This window comes from Excalfactoria chinensis, chromosome 6 (genome assembly GCF_039878825.1).
Source record: "Excalfactoria chinensis isolate bCotChi1 chromosome 6, bCotChi1.hap2, whole genome shotgun sequence".
Lineage (NCBI taxonomy): Eukaryota > Metazoa > Chordata > Aves > Galliformes > Phasianidae > Excalfactoria > Excalfactoria chinensis.
Window position 1 is genome coordinate 2,309,488 of NC_092830.1, and position 22,805 is coordinate 2,332,292.

General features: G+C 42.8%; 1 protein-coding gene across 2 annotated transcripts; it reads left to right on the plus strand.

The window, feature by feature from the left end:
- The first annotated feature begins 1,186 nt into the window (after positions 1-1,186).
- Positions 1,187-21,290, plus strand: A1CF (APOBEC1 complementation factor). 2 transcript variants are annotated; one of them, XM_072340403.1, is made up of 11 exons: positions 1,187-1,285; positions 3,659-3,793; positions 4,511-4,641; positions 5,771-6,009; positions 9,154-9,318; positions 12,490-12,587; positions 13,327-13,594; positions 15,031-15,239; positions 18,282-18,418; positions 19,174-19,307; positions 21,139-21,290. In XM_072340403.1, exons 1-11 carry the CDS (start codon positions 1,187-1,189, stop codon positions 21,288-21,290), a joined length of 1,767 nt encoding a protein of 588 aa, XP_072196504.1. The 2 variants fall into 2 exon arrangements, with proteins under 2 accessions (XP_072196504.1, XP_072196505.1); XM_072340404.1 differs by having other exon boundaries at positions 15,055-15,239.
- Positions 21,291-22,805: the final 1,515 nt, after the last annotated feature.

The window sequence follows — 22,805 nt, forward strand, 5'->3', positions numbered from 1 at the left end:
TCAGCAAGAAGCCATTCCCTGGACTGAATGTTGCTGGAAATGGTGTCAAGGTTTGGGATGGATATGACACACCTACTCAGACAACACGTGTGGGCATGCGTGGCACCTAAGGCCACCACAGGCAAATGCATTTGGAGCAGCCAGCCAAGCCATACAGGAGCAAGGGAAAATGCTCTGAGGCTGCCCATCTATCTAGGATGCTGCTTGAGACAGAACTGAGAACCTCAGCTGTTATGGAAACCCACAAAGGCCGGTATGGTGGAGAGATGCACCAGTTGGCCTTAGTGCAAGAAGAAACCCTGCCTTGTGCCATGCCAAACCCAGCTCCGCAGCAGTCAGTGGGCATGAGAACTGTGAGCATCAGAAGGGTCTGGTGCTGCTCTTGACAAAAGCAAAGGTGCAATGTGGTCATGGTTGAGTCCCTATGCTCACTGTGTTTTCCTAGGTGTTAAAGAAGCCCTTCTGTTCTGAACAACATGAAAAAAAAAAATCAAACACAGTTAAATATGGTCTCAGAAATCCCCATGCCAGCATGTGTGGCTCAATTCAATTGCAGATTTCAGCTTTATGGTACTTGTGGCCCAAAAAAAAAAAAAACAAAAAAAAAAACTTTAAAACAAAATCTTCAATTAGATATGATTTAAAACTGCAGTTCTGAATCAAACATCTGAACACACGGTTGTCTCCACCTTGAACCTCGATACGGGTCTGAGCACTCCCATGTTCCTGAGTTTTCAAAAATAGGCCACATCTGATCCCATGTCTCACATGTATCACAGAGCACTTGGCATGGCTTGCCTCCTTTCCTGCACCAGAAGGGTGCTGTGGCAAGGAGGACTCACTGCCATGTGGATAAAATAAGGGCAAGCACCCTGCACTTGTTTCTCTCCATGCACACATGTGTGCAGTCTCACTGGAGAAAATCTGTTTGTGGGTTTAAATGCTGTTTATTTTCATGCACCGGGGAAGAAGGGGATATTTTTCCTTATTACATGGTCTGTAGTTGTTTTTCTTTTTTCTTTTTTGTTTTATTTCAAACTGACTGACTTAGGAAGAATTATCCTTGTAGCCTTCTGAGGAGAGCGGACTTTCTCCTCCTAGCCATAGTAATTTATTTAATTTATCTTAAATTTGATTGCAGTGAGCACCCCTAATTAACCTGATTTTTTGCTGATAATCACTCACAATGGAATCAAATCACAAATCCGGGGATGGATTGACCGGCACACAGAAAGAAGCCGCCCTCCGTGCATTAATTCAGCGAACAGGATATAATTTGATCCAGGTAGGAACTCACAGTCACGTCCTTCCGTGTGCAGTGTCTGGTTTCATCATGAAGCACCAGGGGCTCGCACAGTGAATCTGCACCTATGAAGCGTTCCTTGCTTCTTCCTTGTCTCTGGTTTTCTCTAATACACATATTACACAAAGTTGTGTATAATAGGGGCTGTCTTTTATGCAGCAACATTGGATTCCTCCTGACAAACTATGGTAGGGGTGAAATAACAACGGAGCACAGCCATGTTTTGGGAATGGTTAGCATAGCTGTCTACATGCTGTGGCTGCAGTGTCAGTGGATCAAAACAAACCTGCTAAGCAAAGATTCAGGAGAGCCTGGGTCTAGATTTGGTCATGGTAAGTCCAGTGTGTAAGCCCCAGATCTACCTTTGCATGCATAAAAGTACAGGTGCCTTACCTGCCCAAAGCCAAAGGCTGGCACTCAGAATGGCCTTCAGGGTCTCCAAGCACAAAGCCTCCTCTGGTTATAGCACATGGAGAATGGGCAGGTCCTTCAAAATAATTTCAAGAAGTCTTCCTTAGTCAGCATGACCAAAACAAACTCATTTTTCGAAAGCATTTGGTAGTAATATGACTGACCTTGCATCTTGGAAGAAGTAACCGAAAATGGTAAATTTTAGGCTATTGATCACCATGAACTTGGCCTCAGTTTGCATAGCACTAGAGGGCACAAAAGCCCAAAGCAAAAGCTGAGACTCCTGGGAAAAAGCATTTTCATGTAACCCTTCATCCTGTGCATGCCCCAAGACCAGGCTGACAGCTGGGATTGCTGCACTCAGTCCTAAACCACAGACCAGATCTCTGCCTACTCTCAGAGCCTTCTTCTTTCTTCCTCCCTCTTTCCTTTCTTTCAGACATAACTTTTATTTATTTATTTATTTATTTATTCCCCCTTCATTTCTGCTTCTCTCTGGGGATTTGTTTCCAGCCCAGCTATCATAGCCAAATACCTTCTTCCTCAATATATCCCAGGATCCCATATCTTCACAGAGGGAACAGTGAAATTTTCCTTTCCTTCTAAGACCTCACCAAGATGAGTTTGGTGAGATGCTTCCTTGAAGCCACAAATGAAGCCACTGTGGACTGAGAATAGACTTCTTTTTTTCTCTCCTAGCATATAAAATCGCACATATTTTGACAATATGAAAAATGTTAACCGTTTGTCTCTCACTCAGCTTAAAACGGGATGCTAAAATTACGCAGCCCTTTTCAGGTTGTTACTGATGACTATTTAGATGACCAAGAGCTCCTTCCATCCAACCTGCCAGTGAAGAGCACAGGCGATCACAACAAAATATACAACTGCCACTTCTAACAAATGGCTCAAGAGACAGAACATCCCGTGCCAGCACTGTGCTCCGTTCAGTAAACTGAGTTCAGAGAAACAGCCATACATGTCATCACCTTCTCATTAGTTTTGCTTTGAGAATTTGTTTGTAATTTCAAATAGCTCCATCAATATGCTGGACCTATTTGCAAAACAGAAATGAGCGTGGATAACTTAGGGCTGGTTATAGGCCATGAAACTGATTATAGTATATTCTTATTTTCCTGCAAGAACCCCTGCTTGCTGTAAGCTTAAGTCCTTCATGCTTTCTTTGTAAGTCATCCATTCAGGCATTCCCTTTCCTGGAATAATGACTATAGAAATGTAAGGAGACAAAAAGAGGAGAATGACCACAGTGCCAGCCCCCCGGGCATGAGACATCACTGCAGGAGGAGAGCAGGTGTGGGAAGGAGAGAAGAGGAGAAGATAGGAGGAAGTAGGAAAGGAATGGAGAAAAGGGGACAGAGAGAAAGAAAGTTAGAAATGAAGGAAAAGAGGAGAACAAGAAGTACAGGAAAAGTGGTTTAAAATAGGAGAGGATAACGGAGAGACACTAGCCTAGGACAAATGCAGACTAATTGAAAATACTGGCTTGTCATGTCTTCGGGTATTTTTGGGTGCCAAGACCTGCTCCTTGCATAAAGAAATTCCTGACTAGCCAGGTGTCTCCTTTGCCCCAACATTGTCCAAGAAGTTGTTTGTATTCACCTCAGTCATCTGAGTTGTGACAACAATCTCTCACTCAAGGTACTGATGCATGCTTCTTAGAAAAACTCAGCTAGGTACAAATCAGATCCCCCACCAGCATAGTAACTTGGATACTCTAGGCACAGATGTGACAGTGGGACAGCCGGTTCACACTTGTGTTCTCTATTCTTGAATCCATAAAAGTTGCTCCTTGAGAGGAAGGAGGGTGTTTGCCTCGAGCACTCTTAACAGAGCGTGTCACAAATTTCATTCCTCATTAGGGGTTGATCATATCCATGTTTGAAGTCTGCATTTAAACAATTCTTTTTCTTTTTTCCATGGTAGGAAAATGGGCAGAGGAAATACGGTGGCCCACCCCCTGGCTGGGACGGCCCTCCGCCAGAGAGGGGGTGTGAGATCTTCATTGGGAAACTGCCTCGAGACCTTTTTGAGGATGAACTTATACCCTTGTGTGAAAAAGTAAGATTTTGTGGCAGGTAGTTACTGAGCAGAGATGCTCAGATCTGCCTTTCTGGCCTCAACTACAAGCGATCAGTCCTAGCCTGCCCTTGGCTCAGTGGCAGCCCTTCCGACATCCTGCCACGGTGCCTTCTCACCATGACCAGGGCTGATCTAATGCTAGAGTTGGTCATGCTTAGAGTCTGAGGGAGGCTGTTCCCCCTAAATTTGTTTCCAGCTGTATAAAACATGCCTCCCTCCATCTAGGGAATGGACACATCCATCCATCTGCTACACACAAACCTGAGCAGGTGATACCATTCAGACACCAATGGCCATGCAATCCTATTGTTGCAGCTCAGCCTTCCAGTTTCTGGCCCATTTTTTTAACCTGATTTCTCTACTATATCTCAAAACTAGATGGGGAAAGAACAGAAATCTTGGGGCTGCTGGGGTCAGTGCCAAACTCCTTCTTAACTTCTCCCTCCCACAACTCTTCTCACTTACACACTTTCTGCCTTTATTTATGAATGCTTTCATTTATCAGAAAAAGGCAAGAAAATTAGAATTGTAACTCATTATATTAATCATTTATTATTATATAAATGATTATCTGTAGACAGAAGTATCCAAGGAGTTCTGGCAAGATATAGTCAAGGAAGTATCTAGACTTGTTCGAACACCTCCCACCTTTCTGGCAAGCACCTCTTTAGGAATGACTTGTCTTTTGATTTGCAGATTGGCAAAATCTATGAAATGAGAATGATGATGGACTTCAATGGCAACAATAGGGGCTATGCATTTGTAACCTTCTCGAATAAACAGGAGGCAAGGAATGCAATAAAGCAACTCAATAATTATGAAATTAGGTAAGCGTGGCAAACACTTCTGCATCAACTTTAAATCATATTTTGTCCCTACAGCCTAAAGGAAGCATCTTTAGATACCTAAACTTTGTAGGAAGTCACTGTTTATTTGCATGTCATTGCGACATGCTGTAGTCCAAAGGCAGTATATAGCACTCAGCCTCAAAATCTTTTGCAGGAAATTTCTTCCTTACAGATAAACTAAATAAAAATTCTACTCAAACACTGGAAAAAAATACTTTGCTTTGGATCAAATTAACAGATGTTGAGCCATTGCTGTTATGTATCCATCTGGGTTTTTTGCTGATATATTCCTATTCACGGTGTCTCACGTGAGCTGTACTGCTGATATGTCCAGGGAGACAGAGCAATGAAAGAAAGAAAGAAAGAAAGAAAGAAAGAAAGAAAGAAAGAAAGAAAGAAAGAAAGAAAGAAAGAAAGAAAGAAAGAAAGAAAGAAAGAAAGGGAAAGAGAGAGAGAGAGAGAGAGAGAAACAAAATATGATAAAAACCAATTGATAAAATGTGACATTTCCTAATAGGTGGAAACAGAAAAATCCCTCCTGTTTGTGACTAAAAATGGGGAACAAAACACATAGAAATCAACAACATATGGGTCTATCGATATGTTTTGTTTTGATTTCATCCCCAGTTATTTTTTTTTTCCAGTTTGAAGTGGGATGAGTAGATGCCTCTGCTTAGAAGCATTTGGAGATCAACCAATTTTAAGGTTCTCATTTTATTTGTTCTAAATTATGATTGTGTTTGCTTTACTAGCAGCACTAAGGATGAGCGAGTTGCAAGGCACAAAAGGGAGCATGGAAATGAGATATTTATCAGAGGCTGGAGAGTCTTAAATATCAGACTTCAGTCACTTCTACCTCCTCCTCTTATTCTGTTTGCTCCAAAGACTCTTCTGAAGAAGTTAAATTCAAAGTCTTTAACTTCTCAAGGCCTGCAGGAGGTACTTGGAGCACAAAGTGGTGAGCAAAGTGCCCATAAGTAAATTTTCCCAGCAATGGGCATCAGTAAACTCTGAAATAGAGCGCGCCTTCTGTTTTGAGACAATAAGGAGGCTTTTTTCCCCTCTCTCGAAGTGCTCCTGATTTGCCAGCAATGTCATTTATCCACAGGAATGGGCGCCTCCTCGGAGTCTGTGCCAGCGTGGACAACTGCCGTCTGTTTGTGGGGGGGATCCCCAAAACGAAGAAAAGAGAGGAAATTCTAGCAGAGATGAAGAAAGTGACAGACGGAGTTGTGGATGTCATCGTCTATCCCAGCGCGGCTGACAAAACCAAAAACAGGGGGTTTGCTTTTGTGGAATATGAAAGTCACCGGGCAGCAGCAATGGCCAGGCGAAAATTGCTCCCAGGTTTGTATGGATGGTGAGGTTCATAGGGGCAGCTTCAGCTTAGCAGATGCATGCGTACACCTTGCAGTACAGAAATCTCCAACTATGTATCCGAGGAAGCAAACACTGCTTGGTTTCTCATCTTGGTTGCCAGTGATTCACTTTAAGCATGGAGGCATGCCAGGCTGGCAGCTGGAGATGCCCCGACTCTGGGGTGTGGTGACTCTGCAGACCCTGATTTGCTGCCATGCTCATTAGCCAGGCACCTCATTTTGGAACCTGAAATGGTTAAAATATAGCTAGATGGATCTAGCTGTGTGTATCCATTCAGCCCTGTTATAGGATATATATTATCCTGTGTTTACCCTGGTTTCCAAATAAAACATCCACAATCATTTGGGAAGCATCACTTGGGGAAGGATCTAGGAACATATTCAGCTTTGGCAATGTACTGAGGATGCTCCTGAAAACTATTATTTTCCATCTGGGAAAGAAAACTCAAAAGAGGAATTGCTCTAGAATACAAATAATGTCAGTAATAATTCTATGTCATTTAGTGCTGGGGCCGTTGTGAAGCAGAGAGAAGATTGATAGGTGATAAACAAAGGAAACACTTAATTGCATTTGCATTGATTTCACCGTTGGCTTTTTTTCTCACAGTTTTGGTTGCTCAGCAGCTCTGGTACTGCTTTGTCAAAGCCAGCACACTTGCTGATAAAAGAATTAAATAAACCTTCTGCTTTGAGACTTGTCCCTCTCTCATCAAGCTCACCAATCTTTCATTCTTTCTATTTGATGGTCCATTAAAATCTTGTAATTTAAGTCATCTTGTCAAAAATGAGCAGGATTTCAAGTGTTACTGCATATTAGCTATAGTGGGATATCTCACACTGACTCTTTTTCTTTGTATTCTGGGCTTTCTGCATCATATTAACATGCTCCTAGTTAGAAGAATGCTTTCTGCTAGCTTTTGCTTCAGCACAGCTTTTCCATGGATTCTATATTGAGAAGGAAGGAAGGTGCAAGCACAGGCCCCTCTACCAATGGCAGCCTTGAGGGAGCAAAACACTTGAAATCCTGAGCAGAGATGGTGAAACAGATGGGAATGAGCATGTAGCCCTGAACAGCCCTGTGCAGCGTGCTAGTGATTTCCAATTTAGGGACATTTTGGTAAACAGTCTGTGGAATTTCAAAGTCCTGAGCAGGAGCCAGAGTCTTCTAATGTTGCAAACATATGGGAGGAACTTGGAAAAGGTTTCAAGCCAGGACTGAATGTGTCTCCAGCTGATGCATTCGATGAACGTGAAATAGAATATAATTATCAAGTTATTTCTTTGACTTTGAAGCTCTCTTCTTTCTGAGGGAGCATGCAGAAGAGGCAGAAAAGCTCAAGAAGTAAAATGCTATTTATGAAAACGTTGTCTTGACTCCTGCTTAAATAAGAAGATGGGAGAAGTCTGAGTTTTAGCAAGCTGGCAGCGCAGGAACCAAGCTTACTACCTTGCTACACATCAACCAGGTCATTATTTTTTTGCTACTGAGCTGAAAATGGCAACATAGAAAAAGGAGCATGGCCATGATTGGACTTTAAGCAACCTGGTCTAGTGGATGGTTTCTCTGCCTATAGCAGGGGGGTTGGAACAAGATTCTTAAAGGACTCTTCCAACCCATACTATTCTATGATTCTATGATTTCATATTAGCTGGCTGCTGTTAGCTGCCATCTTTTTCTACCCAAGTCAGACTGAGCAGCATAAAAAGCTGAATGTCAATCCAGTGGAGCTCTGCAGGTCCCAGCTCATTCACAAGCCTTCCTAGCAAGGAGCAGACTCTTCACATTTTGTTTCTTAAAATTTTCAGTCCAATTACAGAGAGATAAAAGAAACAGGTCTCCAAATTCTACCTCTTCCTTCCAGTTGTCCTGTATTTGGAGCTCCCATCCCATCTTAGGTATATTATCCAAGTGGAGATGCAAGATAGAATGCCATTTTTAAGATCTCTCCAAAAATGCTTACTGAGAGTTTCACTTTCCCCCTGCAAGCTTATTCTAAGTTTTAGTATGCTTTTAGGCCTTGGAGGACCCAAGCTTCATGTCATAAAGATATGAGAAGAAAAAGAAAACCACTGACAGGCCTGGTTACTCTTTTGGGGAAATGATTAAAAGAGACAGACATCTCATTGTTTTGGTGGGAATATCCAGCACTGACCATGTTTCCAAGTCAGAGGATGGTCCCTACTGTGCATCCAAAGCCATGTTTGGTTAGCTGATGAAAACTGTCAGAGAAAAAGCAGGCCACAGAGGATACCAAATGTACAGCTCTGGGTGTTGAGGAGCAGCCATATTTCAGGCACTCCTATTTCAGAGGAGCAGGCAAAAGGTCTCCTTGCAGGAGACAGAAAGAACTGGGAAGTAATGCTCATTGCAGCATCACATGGCTTTGAGGTGAAGCTGTAGCCTTAAGTTTTCATTATGTGTTATAGATCATGAATTGGCTAATCAGTTATTTAACGGGTTAGGTGTCTCAATGCAAATGATGATGGACCTCAATGTGATAACGTGATGACAGCATTGTTTTTAACTGTCTCTTCATTTGCCCTTTTCATTTCCTGCCCCTCAACAGCTCAGTCCCCTGTATATAAAATCGATATGCTTCTCCTCCATACCCTCATTATCTTTGTTTCCCCTCTTCCTACTGCTTCTGTTGCAACTTCGCCCAATTGTACTGGCCCATGCAATTTCAAATACTTGCACATGGGGACATCTTTACTTCCACTATTTCACTTCATCCACTGGGACTTCTGGATCCCTTTTCAATCACCTAGGGAATTAAACAGCTGCAGCCAACAGGGATCTTTAGTAGAGAAGTATATTTGTTAAAAGTATTTCCCTTTAGAGAACGTCTCAGGGGATGCAGATGCTAGCAAGTCATGCCATATTTTCACTTTAAAAATTCTGGCTGCTGCATTTCTGCAGCATCTAAGGCATTAGTGGGAGTACATTGAAAGTATGACCGTCTGTTTTTGGAAATGAGTTAACTAAAAGGCAGTACTTTGTGCTAGAAAGAATCATCCTCCTCTACTGTTTGCACTGCATATGAAATAGTCTGCGAGCAGAAGTGAGACGAACAAAGCCTGTCTGGCACTAATGATGTCAATCCCTTTAAAGGAAGGATTCAGCTGTGGGGACACCCTATTGCTGTTGACTGGGCAGAACCAGAAGTGGAGGTGGATGAAGACACTATGTCATCAGTAAAAATTCTCTACGTGAGGAACCTCATGCTCTCAACCACTGAAGAGACCATAGAAAAGGAGTTCAACAACATCAAACAAGGTAGGAACTCACTGACATAGTAGCCCTTAAGTAAGTATGGCTACTGCAAATGGAAATCATTTTTCATTCATAAAATGCCAAAAGAAGAGATAAGAATAACAGTTTTTCCACTATAAAATGTTCATATGTAATGCCACAAAAATGGTCCTTAGCCTGAGCACTCCTATCCAACATGCACATCATGTCATTCCACGAAGGGCTGCTAAACTTCCAGCTACCGACACTATTAACCTTTGTACGACAATTGGCAACTGGAAGAGATCCAAAGTGATGCACAGGGATGCCCATGTCATAAAAATGATTTTGAGTCATTTATGTCTTCCTTTAAATGCGTGTTAGTAAAACAACTGGGTAGTTTCAACTTTCTTCATCTACAGAAATGAATAGGATAACATAAATAACAGCTATGATTTAAGACAACTGCTCTTCATCTAATCTATGTAAATGGTGAATTCTATTGTTTTTGTTCCAAAAATATTCTCCCATAAAGTTGTGAATAGCCAAGAGGGACTTTTTATAAGGGCAGGTAGCAACAAGAGAAGGGGAAATATTTTTAAACTGCAAGAGGGTAGTTTTAGACTAGATGTTAGGAAGAAACCCTTTATGTGAGGGTGGTGAGACTGGAACAGGTTGCCCATAGAAGTTGTGGATACCCCCTCAGTGGAAGCATTCAAGGTCGGGCTGGATGGGGCTGTGAGCAACCTGGGATAGAGGGAGGTGTCCCTGCCTACAGCAAGGGGTTGGAATGAGATGATGTTAAAGGTCCCTTCCAACAGCAACCAGTCTGTGATTCTATGATTTAATGAAGGAAATTAGGTATTCCTTCATGGTATATATATACATACTTATATATTTACATGCTGTTAGGTTGAGATTTTCAAAAATCAAGTCTTTTTTGTGTGAACAAAAATCCTACTGGCTTTCAAATGAGATTCTACTTATGAGTTACTCCAGCTTTAGAAAATTCCACCCAAAAACAACAAAGTAAAAATAACACATTTCTGCAGCTCTCCAAGCCACACAGTCCATTAGGCATTAGTAACTTACGCTTGGCAATGTGAAATTGCCTTTCATCTCATTCCTGCTAGCTTCCTTCTATTAATTTTTAAAAACACACTTCAGAGCTTTTTTTTTTTTTTTCCTTCTTCTCTAACTTCTCATTTCTGCTCTGTACATTTTTTTATACTTTTTTTAAGCATGCTGCAGTGCAAAGTCAGTATGAGATCTACTTGAGTCTTTTCTGTCCTTCTAATGATGCCAGCTAATACCCAAAGAAACAATTAAGTTGCTCCCCCCAAATTAAATGCCATCCCATCCTCTTAACTTTATCCTCCTTTGTTTATTCAGTTATGTTTCTGATCACTGAGCTGCTCACACTCCCCAGAAAAACAATTATATCTATTTGAAACTTTGGTGACATTCATCTGCTATGCTCTTAAGAGAAATATTCTAGTGGTATAGCTTGGTTTATTTAGCAATAGGGATTAGTACAACATGCCAGTGTACTACGTATGTGTGTCAAACTGTTCAAATGTAGGACCTGAACTCTGAAAGGGCACACTTGCTTGTCCAGTTGCCCAGTATGTACTGTGAGGAATAAAGGAATGCCACTATCTAACACCACATTGGAGTTAGAGAGCTTTCCTCCTGGATTTTGAATGACACTAGTACAACAGAGAACTTGCTTCTTCTTTAGTTCGTCTTTTTGTCACTTAATCATTTTACTTCTCATGCTGGAAATTGTGTTGTTCTCTTAAGGACAGTTTTACTTGTTGTGGATGTAACCAGCTCTTAAAGCTGTGCCATACTTTCTGAGGGAAATAGCCTGCCTAAGAGAAGTAGGTTTCTTAGCTTTGAGGAGAACAGATGCAGTTGAAGTTATGGTTGAGAATACGATCAAACAAGTCAGTAAGAGGCTGCAGTGATTCACCTTTTGCTTTGGTTATCTGTCCTCTTTGCTTTGTCCCACTTCACTACCACTCTACTGACGTACACATTTGATCCAAGGAATTTGGGTGCTGTTTGGACAACAACAAACTATCCCAACTGAAAGATATGATCCAGAAGTCCCCAAGGCAGAGCAATTGTCACCTCACCTCATCACCACACACACCACCAGGAGCACTACTTATGCATCCCGAGTTGTAACACCATATAACTAACCCCTAAATCCATGCCAAATCCAGAGCTGAAGGGCTTCTGTAGAAACAGACATCACTGAAAAGCCCTGCCCTCATTCCCTAGAGATCTTGGCAGAAATCCCCTTCCCTGGAAAATTTTCCATTCAGTTAAATGCTCTCCAGCCCTCAAAGCTGAAGTGGGGTGATGCTAAAAGCAGGGTTCAATAATGCAGCGTGCTCTCAGGAGAGGAAGGGGGAATTTTCAAAACCCAGGGAGTTAATTAAAACCTTGACTTGTAAACAAGGCATCAGCATACAATGCCTGTAATTTTGGGCTTAGAAAATAACTGTTTGATCCCAGGGGAACAGAAAGGGCTGCTTACTGTTTCAGTACCATTTTGCAGAGATGCAGGCTGCTCTGGCTGCGGGCTGGGACAGGCTTCATTTATCCCCCTGGAGCTCCTAATGCTTCCCTCTAAACTCCAAAGAAATATTTTTTCTTCTGCAGTTATTTAAATGAGCACTTTCCTGCAGCAATAACATATTTCCCTGTGCACCGGTTCAGCTTTAAAAGGGAAGAAACCAACAGAAGAGTCATTCTACATGCATTAGCTATATTTCCAAGATATGTTTCAGGGTGTATGTACATACTAAGCGTGTGTGGAAACAGAGATGGTGATCACACACAGTGCTGTTACTTGTAACTAACCATGTCCCAGCTGCTTTGCTCAGCCCTTCAGGGCCTTGGAATCTGTTACAGAAGGGAGATGTAAAACCAAAAACAAGCCTTCAAGTATTTTGGACGGGAGCAAAATGGAAACCTTGATGCTTTCTGAACAAAAAATGTTTCTATTTTACTTGAAATAATACAATCATTGTCTTCATTTTTCCATGGTATATACACATTGTAAGAGGTATGAAGAAACCATACACTCTTCTGCTTAGTCAGCTTTTGCTATCCAAGGGCTCACAGCCCAACTCAATTGCTCATTCTGATCTATACCTTCCCACAGACACCTATTTTCAACTGACATTCCAATGTTTTCCATAGGTGCAGTAGAGAGAGTAAAGAAAATCAGAGACTATGCCTTTGTGCACTTTAACAAAAGAGAAGATGCGGTCCATGCTATGAAAGCCTTGAATGGGAAGGTAAAGCTGTTGTAAATGTGAATTTATGGGGCTTATTTATACAATAATACATATAATGCAGCTAAAACAAAGCTTTTTAGCTACAAAAAGTAGCTAGAAGGTCCTCACTTTTTTCAGTCCGCAGGTTGATTCTAGTGGAGGGGGGGGGGGGGGGGAGGAAAAAAAGACAAAACAGTGCCAAAATGAGATATAGAAAAAGAAAGGTTTCGAGTGCTCTCAGCTTGTGCTCTCATACTTAGTTCACATTTGCCAACAGAAACACTGGAAGGGAAGCACATGAATGGCAGAGGGACAAAGAAGGTCAACTTCAAACATCTGCTCCAAATTTGGAGGCAGACTTGCAAGGAGCTTCCTGTGCTTTTTTTGCACTGCATGCAATTCACAGTGCTGTAATGCAAAAGTTTTTCCCAAAGAGGTCCTATTTCTAGGAACAGGATTAACACCTCATGCTGTGCCCCATAGGAGGACATATAATCTGGCTAATCTACATACTGCTTTGGAGGGAAGGGAGACTTTTCAAAAAGTTTCACAACTTTGCCTGGGCTGGATGCTCTCTACAGGTTGAATATTCATTTACCCAATACCTTCTTCCACCCATGGGAGGGAGATTTGTTATGATTCAGCTGGTTTTCTCTATTTTCCCATTCTATTAATAAACCACATGGGGAAGCTGCCTTCTTAGGATAATCCTCTTGAATTTTGGAGACTGCCTCACCCCTGTGCTTCCTCTGGTGTGCAGGTGCTGGATGGGTCCCCCATTGAGGTTACATTAGCCAAACCTGTTGACAAGGACAGCTATGTTCGATATACCCGGGGCACAGGTGGCAGAGGAGCTGTGCTGCAGGGAGAATATACCTATGCCTTTGGCCATGTCTACGACCCTGCTGCCACCTACTTGGGTGCCCCAGTGTTCTATGCACCCCAAGCCTATGCAGCCATACCCAACCTCCACTTCCCAGCCACCAAGGGCCTCAGCAGGAGCATCATCCGGCCCCCATCCATCAGAGGTAACTCCAGTCTTGACAATACTCAGCTCTAGCAAACTAACTCTTCCTGCATTTGGGTGCTATTCCCTTGTTCAATCCTGGGCTTAGGCCATGCCCTGGATCCTGCATCCCTTTGAGAGAGGGACAGAAAAGAGTTTGTAGTCGCTGTCCTTTCTTTCCAAAAGGCATGGTCACATTCCAGCAGACTAATCAGGGAATGAAAAAATAACCATTCCCCAGAGCAAGCTTGAAACAGCTTCCAGATCTCTCTCCTTCCAGGGTAAATAAGCTGAGAATCCTCCTGGTTTTGCCCCAGCAGGGAAAACCAAATAAGACAATTTTCCTTGCCCTTCAAAGCCAGCTCCCTCAACCGGCCACAGGCAGTGCCCTTTGTGGTGGATCCCCTTCACTTTGAAACCCACAAGGAAATTTTTACCAGTCCTAGAGTTTTTTGACCCAAAGCTGCAGCATTTTCCAGGGAGTTTAAAATTGTGATGAAGCAGTGTGAGGAACCAGAACAGAAAACAAGAAAGCTATTAAGATTGTACTTTGTGATGTGTGGCCTTTTTAATACATACAATGATTTTTGTAAATACTTATTATAATTATCCGATAATTTTATCTAACAATATTTTAATTGATTATCTAAAAATAAGTAGCCTACGAAAATGGAATATTTATGAGAGAAGCTGAGGTTCTGTCTTTGGATCCAGATGATGACATTTGGGACCAAAGCAAATCCCCACACCAGACACCCCCAACCTCTGGTATGTGCAGAATTAAGTGTGGGGGCTACCAAAAAATATAAACAAAATAAAAATAATAAAAAATAGACATGCCTTTTGGTTTGTCTTCCAAAGATAATGCCAGTGGCAGCAAACTCATGTCTTCAGCTCCATAGCCAAAGGGATCTCAGTTTGCTAAGGTGCCAGCCCACCAGCCCTGTAGTCTTTTGTACTCCCCAGACTCCGAAGCAGGGTTCCTTAAACAAAAATGTAATGGGGGTTGAAAAATGGGCTTTGTTCCATATATAGGGGAGGAGATGTCAACTATCCAAGTTCCTCAAGAAACTGAAATTATACTGGTGGGTGGTGAGCGATACTTAACTCTTGATTACAAATCTGGTTAGGAAAGTGTCACAAAATAAAAAATGACTTGTGCATGAGCTGGGTGGAAAGTTGTACCTCCCCTGGGCTGCTTAGGGCAGAGGAGATGGAACTGGGTCAAGAGGAAGCAGGGTTCCCCCAGCAAGTCACATCTCCACCCAGTCCAGATGCAGAAGATGCAGCAATGATGCTGAGCCACAGCAATAGACTGCTGAGGGCACCTGCCTACCTCCTTCCCAAACTCCAGCTTCCCAAGCCAAAAGTTAGTGAGCCTAACTTTTCCATTGCAGGGACAATCAGGGTAACTTTTCCGGTGATTTGATTCAGTTTAATGCCTTCTTACATTCCTAGAAATTTACATGAATGTACCTGTAGGGGCTGCGGGAGTTAGAGGACTGGGAGGTCGCGGCTATCTGGTGTACACGGGCCTGGGGCGTGGATACCAGCTCAAAGGAGAAAAGAGGGGAGAGGATAAACTCTACGACCTCTTGCCAGGAATGGAGCTCACGCCGATGAACCACGTCACACTAAAGCCTCAAGGCATCAAACTTGCTCCTCAGGTATGTGCAGGAAAGGTAGGCCAGGGAACTTAGCCTAACTTGCTACCAGAAGAACAGCCCCTACTCGAATTTGCATTGGTGATTGAAAACTACATCCATTCATAAATCTTTAAATACACGAAAAAAAAAGATAATAGCACTATTTGCATCCTGCAGTGTGCATTTGCCTTGCTGGAGGACACTTCCTGCTCTCCTTTGAGGGAAATTTTTATGAGCTCCCATGGGTACACGATGAAATCCAATTATGATTCTCTATCCTTAAAAACACTGTGGAGTAAAGAAATTCTCACCTAAAACGGACACGATAAATAAAATGCATCACTTGGGACTTCAACAAGGAATGATTTCACACAAACAGAAAAATAATAATGTCTTTGCTGAGAAAAAAATAGAATCATCTGTTTTCCAAACTGGCCATGGCACTGCACAGAGCTCTGCTGCCACAGTGCTATTACTCCAATGCAGTTCAATGAAGGAATCATAGAATCGTAGACTCACTCAGATTGGAAAACACCTTAAAGATCATTGAGTCCAACCATGACCTAACCATACTACTCTAACTAACAACCCTCTGCTAAATCATGTCCCTGAGCACCATGTCCCAACTGTTTTTAAACACATCCAGGGATGGTGACTCAACCACCTCCCTGGGCTGCCCATTCCAGTTCTTAATAACCCTTTGTGTAAAGAAGTTTTTCCTGATATCCAACCCAAACTTACCCTTGCACAACTTGAGGCCATTTCCCCTCATCCTGACACCTGTCAGCAGTGAGAAGAGACCAGCCCTGTTCTCACTGTAAGCACCTTTCAGATACTGGAAGAGATCAATATGGTCTCCCGTCAGCCACCTTTTCCCCAGACTAAACAGCCCCAGTTCATTCAGTCTCTCCTCATAGGCCATATTCTTCAAGCCCTCCCCCAGCCTTCTTGCCTTCTTTGGACCTGCTCCAGCACCTCCGTGTCCTTTCTGTACTGAGGTGCCCAAAACTGAACACAGTACTCAAGGTGAGGCCTCACCTGTTGAGTACAGGGGCAGGATGACTTCCCTAGTCCTGCTCATCATACCATTCCTGATACAAGCCAGGATGCCATTGGCCTTCTTGGCCACCTGGGCACACTGCTGGCTCATATTCAGCTGACCATCCACCAATGAAAAAATAATGGAATGGAGTACATTATCTAGGTGCATATATGCACATAAGCTCATGCTATATCCCATGACATGGCAGGAGAGCAAGGCTTGACTGATGCTGAGAGACAAAATCCCAAGTCATAGATGTGTGTCCCAAGAGCAATCATAGGACAAGAGCCAGCCAAATGCTGCAGCTCAGGGTGCAGGAGGAGCCTTTGGCATGGTTGCATGCATGGCAATAGGATCCAGACTGACAGCTAGGGATGGAACAGAACAAACTCCAAGAAGTTGCACCCTGAATATGAAAATGTATCTCTGTCTGATAACATTTAATCTGCCACAGCATCCCATTTACCAGATGTTTATGAAACAACCTGAAACAACCTCTTCTCCTTTCAAAACTTGCAGAATGGATTTTTCCTCCCCCTGCAAAGTTTCTCTGTTCTTTACTCCAAGTTACCAATGTATAAGAGGGGTGAAATAGCCTGAGTTGCTGCACTGCCTCAGAGCAGGTGCAGTTCAGCATTTTTGCTCTTCCAGCCCACGACGAACCCCTCCACTCCAGGTCAGTGTGTGTCAGACAACACAGAAATAGCACTGGCCACAACACCAATTCTGGGGGCATGTTTTGCCAACTGCCATTTCACAACAGCACATCCCACTCAGTCACAGCTTATTTCAAGACAGCCTCATTCATACCTATCAGCTGGACCCTGATGCCTATAGGGTGCTCCATAAGCGCATCTCCATCACTGAGAATTTACACAGTGATGTAACATGGCAAAACCAGCATCCCTACAGAGACTTTGGGACAGCAAGGAACAATTGTCACTGCAGCCAAGAAATCTGATGAACTGGGTGGGGTACACGCACAGAGCAGCAAACTGCAGAGCTATAGCTACAAGATGTAAAGCAGCGTTAACATTTACATTTTAAGTATAGTTTTAAAATAAGGTGTGCTGCAGGAAGGCTTAGACTGTAGATACTGTGAGTCTTGAGTCCAACCCAGTTCTCAGTTTCATGCTTGGGGACATTCCTATTTCAATAGACAACCAGAACTTTTGATCTTCCATCCTGCTTTGGGGTGCCAAATTGCCTTCCTGTGTCACTGAGATGTAGATCCTTCTGGCACTGAAAAATGGCTGGGGGGACCCCACCTTCTGCTCAAGCAGGAAAAGCCCCAAGACATAGCAACTCCTCAGCTGAGCACTGAGCCTGCTAGAGTTATCCCCACAGCTGGTGGGGAGCACAGGAGCATGGCATGGCATCGGACCCAAATGGGACAGAGAGCCTGTGGGTTAAAAATAAGAATACAAAGCAGAACCGAGAGCATTTCCAGAGAGTGATTTCCAATTACAGTGGAATAAGCTGTGCTAAAGTCCAAGGGCAATGCGATTCAGCATTTCTTTTTCAAACGAAGAACAGAAATCATGTATTGAAGCCTGAATAATTAATTGGATGGAAACACAGCCTTGTCTTCTCTCTTTACACTGTGCCCATTGAGGGAGGGAGGCACCAGAGCAGTGAAGATAGCAACTGTGGTACTTTCAGAGCATTAAAAGACATGCATAGATGGAGCTTCTGGGGAGAATTCAGAAAAAACCATGAAGATAATAGAAACAGCAAATTGAAGCAGCTAATCAGCAAACTGACTTCCAACTTAGTGGGGCAACAATTAGCTTCTAGAATCGAGGCATTTTTAAGGCACAGAACATTTAGATGAATCTTGTATTTCAAGGTGAGCTGTAATATCCTATCTGCTGTTTATTTTTACATTGAGACCTGAGGAAACTGTCTCAGAACCCTGGAAAATCCTCCATCAGGGAGGAGGTTGAGCAGTGCAGGGGCTGGAGCTGGGACAAGAGGCTGCGTGCAGCAATTAACCTGAGCAAACCCTTTCTTCCTCCTAGATCTTGGAAGAAATCTGCCAGAAAAATAATTGGGGACAGCCTGTTTACCAGCTCCACTCTGCAATTGGCCAAGACCAAAGACAACTTTTCCTGTACAAAATCACCATCCCTGCCCTTGCCAGCCAGAACCCCACCATGTACGTAACTATCTGAGATTTCTGATTTTTTTAAAAGCACATTCCAACATAACATCTGTCTGCGAAATACAATGGCACAAGTCTCTATTTCCAGGGTTTTTTGTTTCCTTTTTGTTTGGTTGGTTTTTTAGATATTAGGGAGAAAATCATCCAGAAGCTAAATATAATAATAATGATTTCTGCCATGCTTAGTGGGCTTCTTATGGTGATTCAAGAATTACAGAAAGCTAGAAATTAGCAGGCAAGGGGGTGCATATTAGAAGGAAAATGAAACATAAAATAGTCCACAAAGGAAAAAGAAAACAGCTGGTAGGAACATGATGCTAATTAGGCTCCAAATATCATCTTAAGCACTTCTGATCTGAAATATTGTTTGTGGTATATTTTAATGAGAACAAAAGACTGCAGCAGGTTTGGTTGGTTGTTTTTCTTTTGTGTTTTTGGGTTTGTTTGGTTTTTTTGTTTGTTTGTTTGTTTTTGATTGAAAATAGACAATACGCTCTGAAAAGATGCTGTGATCAAAATCAACATGGGACTGATAATCTCAGTGAACAAGCCAGGCTGCTACAAGGAGGGAGGTAGTGTTAATGCATCAGCACAATAACACAACGTTTCTGTTTGATGTGTGGTATCATGCCAACTATGATTGGATTAAAATATTGTGCAGGAAAGGCCTAGAGAAAAACAAAAAACAAAAAACAAAAAACAAAAAACAAAAAACAAAAAAGCAAACTAATAGGTTGTTGTGTTCACAGCCATCCCTTCACACCTCCCAAGCTCAGCGCCTATATCGACGAAGCCAAAACCTACGCTGCAGAGTACACCCTGCAGACACTGGGGATTCCCACTGACGGAGCAGAGGTACCTCCTGCAGCACCAGCTTTTCCAGGTATATGAATATCTGTACAGCAGATGTCTCCTACAGTGTTATTTTTCCTACATTATTCCTTATATGTGTCTGGAATTAACACACTCATGGCTGCTGAGGACAGAGTTGGTCATGCTCCGGTTTGCAGATGCCTCCCTTCAATGCGAGTGCCAAGAAGGACACAGGACCAGATGTTTTCCACATCTGTGACGCATCACCTCTGCAGACCTGATGGTTGTGCCCAAGCCAGTGCCACTCTAGCTGACTGATCCATGGTCAGTCATCCTCCCCTAGCATTCCAGCTCCCTTTGAATCAACCCACCTAATTTCACTTGCCAAAAAAATGGCACAGCCGTGATCACCAGATCTGATTCCTTCTCTCTCCCACCTCTACAGGGAGATTTATTGCTCCAGTTTGTTGGGAGCTTGTTCCCAACAACTCTAGTAATGACCCAAAAGAGCTTGGGAAATTATGAAAAACATAAGCCAGGAGCAGGAATCCAGCTTGCAGGCATTGCACTGTGCTCCCCCGCATAATGGATATTCTGATGTAGTGGGAATAGCATTCGCCAAGCTGCACATGAGGAATGCATTAGTCAGTACTACTGAATTGTTTGGAGTGTCTCAAGGATGGATTAAAAAAAAAAAAAAAATCTATCCGTCTTCCTGCCACAGGAGTCCACAAAAGCCACAGAAAAATCAATTTGTCTGGGTTTGTGCAAGCTTCTGCAGTGTGGAAACCAAATGGGCTCTTTATTGAATCCAGTCCCCACTTATTGCTTAATTATAATCTCTCATTTTTCTTTCATCCACCCTTATTTATTTGTCTTGGAAATTCAACAAATAGACACACATTAATATTTCTGCCAGCAGCACACACCGGTGCTTGGCCTGCACTCACTGGAGCCCCACACAGCTCAGGCCATGCCCAGGTAGCAGCTCATTTCTCTTAGGATTGTGCCAGACACATTTTAAACAACATATTTCTTAATTCCCAACCAAATTACGCCTCACTTTGCTAATGGAAAGAATATACTTGAAGCTAACACAGCATTCAAATCATTATGAATTTCTCATGCTTTCCCCCAAGGTACCACCTTCAATGAGGCAACATACTCCTGGCATTGCCCAATATCTCCATTTCCTGCCCCAAGGAAACTGCAGGTCTGATGACCTTGAGTCAATCCCAGTGGGCTGGTCGGAGATTTTGGATCCCAGGAGGTGTAGTCTGGTAATGGAGCCAACAGGCACTCCAGCTACTCTGCCTGCTGTGGGGCTTCATCACAATTCTTTATTCACTCAGCAAAATACTGTGGTCTGGTTGACAAGTTACTATATATACTCTGTTTTCAGACAAAGCATCCCCAAATGATGTTTGTTTTCCCACTGATTCATTTTAAATCGGCAAAGCTAACATTTTCCCATAGAAAATTTCAAAGCGTTGAATCCACGTTTCCCATTGGAAACTGATAGGGAAAAAAAAAAAAAAAATCCAGTTTGCTAAATATTTTCTCCCTTATACTACATAGAACATTTTCCCTCCTCTCTAACACGGCTGTCACAAGTTGCATGTATTTTGACCACAAAGGATGTCAGAGCCATGTTTTTCCCCAGCTGTACCAATGTCTTCCCAATGAAAGATGACCAAATTTTCTCTGCGGTGCTTCATTTCCTTTGTCACATGTGGGAAGCTGTGTACAGAACACCTGTCTTCCCTTTAATAAGTTGCTTCCTACATGATTCCTATAGATAGCAGCCTTCCCATCAAAAAACAAGCAAACAAACACCAGGCAATGGTAGCTTTTTAATGCCTTTTCATGAATCCACATTTCTTCTCTGTTTCCCCTCACAGGGTACACCATCGCTAATGCTGCCACAACAGTCACAGCCACTCAGCTCAAACAGGCGGTGACGATGGGACAGGATCTGGCCACATATGCAGCATATGAAGCCTACCCTGCCTTTGCAGTTGCTGCACGCAATGATGGCTATGGAGCATTTTAGCCCCATCTTTGTGAATTTCCTTAAATCAGACATGGGTAGGAAAATTCTCAGTCTGGTAATTCTTACACCCTTGTGATTTTAATCTAATCTGTAGCCCGAAGTTAATTTTTAGTCAGAGTTTCATTCTGTTAGTTCTTTAGTTTCATAGGAGGACATTAAGGGAAAAGGAGAATTAAAAGAAATTACTCAAAATCAGATTTCACATTAGAAAGCAAAATCTCAGTCCAGGAAGCCAATGGTTCTCAGGTGTGCGTATGTCTATGTGTATGTACGCATATGAATATAAACACGATTGTGTGTGTGTTTACAAGCCACAAACCATGCTGAAATCATCCTTTCCCCTGGAGGATTTGATGTGGGACCAGGGAAGGAGAGGGTGTACACAGCAAGACTATTCTCTGTTCACCCCAAACCATCAGCCAGGCATACCCCAGAATTTCTCCAACTAGGCAGAAAACAACTAAAGGAAAGAGCCCAAACTTACAGGCTTCTTTGTACTCTCCTTAATGTTAATCTGATTTTGACCGAGAGATAAGCATTCAGGAGAGTTTTGTCTCTGGCTTTGCTACTTCCCAGCTGTACCTACAATCACAAAACCACAAATAAGGGCTTCCCCCACCTCCCGTCCAGCGACACACTCAGTGAAAAACAGGAACACTTCTTCAACTATTATGGCTGAGGACCAGAGAAGTGCTATTTATTCAGGCCAGATCTCTACTTAATTAGACCATGAGAGCACAGCCATTGCCTGGTAATAAGAGGCACCGCTACATAAATAAAATGAAATACAAGCAACTTTTCCAACAGAGTAGAAATAGCCCTGACTGGTTGATAACACTTCTTTATGCATTAAAGCAAAGTCACTGTGATTCTTGCAAAAGTTAATTCAGCAGAATGGGCTTCGCTGGGGCAATTCATGTCTGTCAGCAGTGCACTTTGTGTTCTGCTAAGTGGTGTGTCCATATGCCTCGGGGATGCTGAGAGTTCCCTCTGGTTTATGGCGGGAAGGAACTGACCTTTTGTTTCAGCCATAGGAAGAAGGAATAATGATGCCTTATGATACAGGATAAAGCTGCTATTAGATACCTATGGTGCATGCTTTAATCCTCTAGCCCACGCACACTAAGAAGACTTGAAACAGCTCAGCCTAGCATACTAACCTGGAGAATTTATGACCTGAAAGGCTGAATCCCTGCCTGGTTCTACCATGGCACTACCTCACCTCTGTGTTATCCTCCTTTGAAGGGTAAACCCAAGTTTCTTAGCCAAAATCATAGTAGCAGAAGTCATCCAGGGTGGGCTGGCATTGCCCGTCAGTTCCAACTTATCTGGCCCCCAGATTTACCATCCAGTCTAAATGAAGTACTGTGGCACCATGCGAGCGGTTTTGTCATTCGAAATGAAGCTTTTCCCACATCCCTAAAGCTGTACCAGCTATGATGGTCTGGGCAAAGTGCTGATGAGCAGGCTCCAAGCGTTTTGCATTCTCATACTTGGGCTGAATTGATTTTGCTT

Excerpts from the sequence above, each read along its gene's own strand:
- A1CF (XM_072340403.1), top strand. The coding sequence starts at position 1,187 with ATGGAATCAAATCACAAATCCGGGGATGGATTGACCGGCACACAGAAA. Across the intron at positions 6,010-9,153 it reads CAGGCGAAAATTGCTCCCAG|GAAGGATTCAGCTGTGGGGA; the intron begins GTTTGTATGGAT and ends ATCCCTTTAAAG. Across the intron at positions 18,419-19,173 it reads GCCAGCCAGAACCCCACCAT|CCATCCCTTCACACCTCCCA; the intron begins GTACGTAACTAT and ends TTGTGTTCACAG.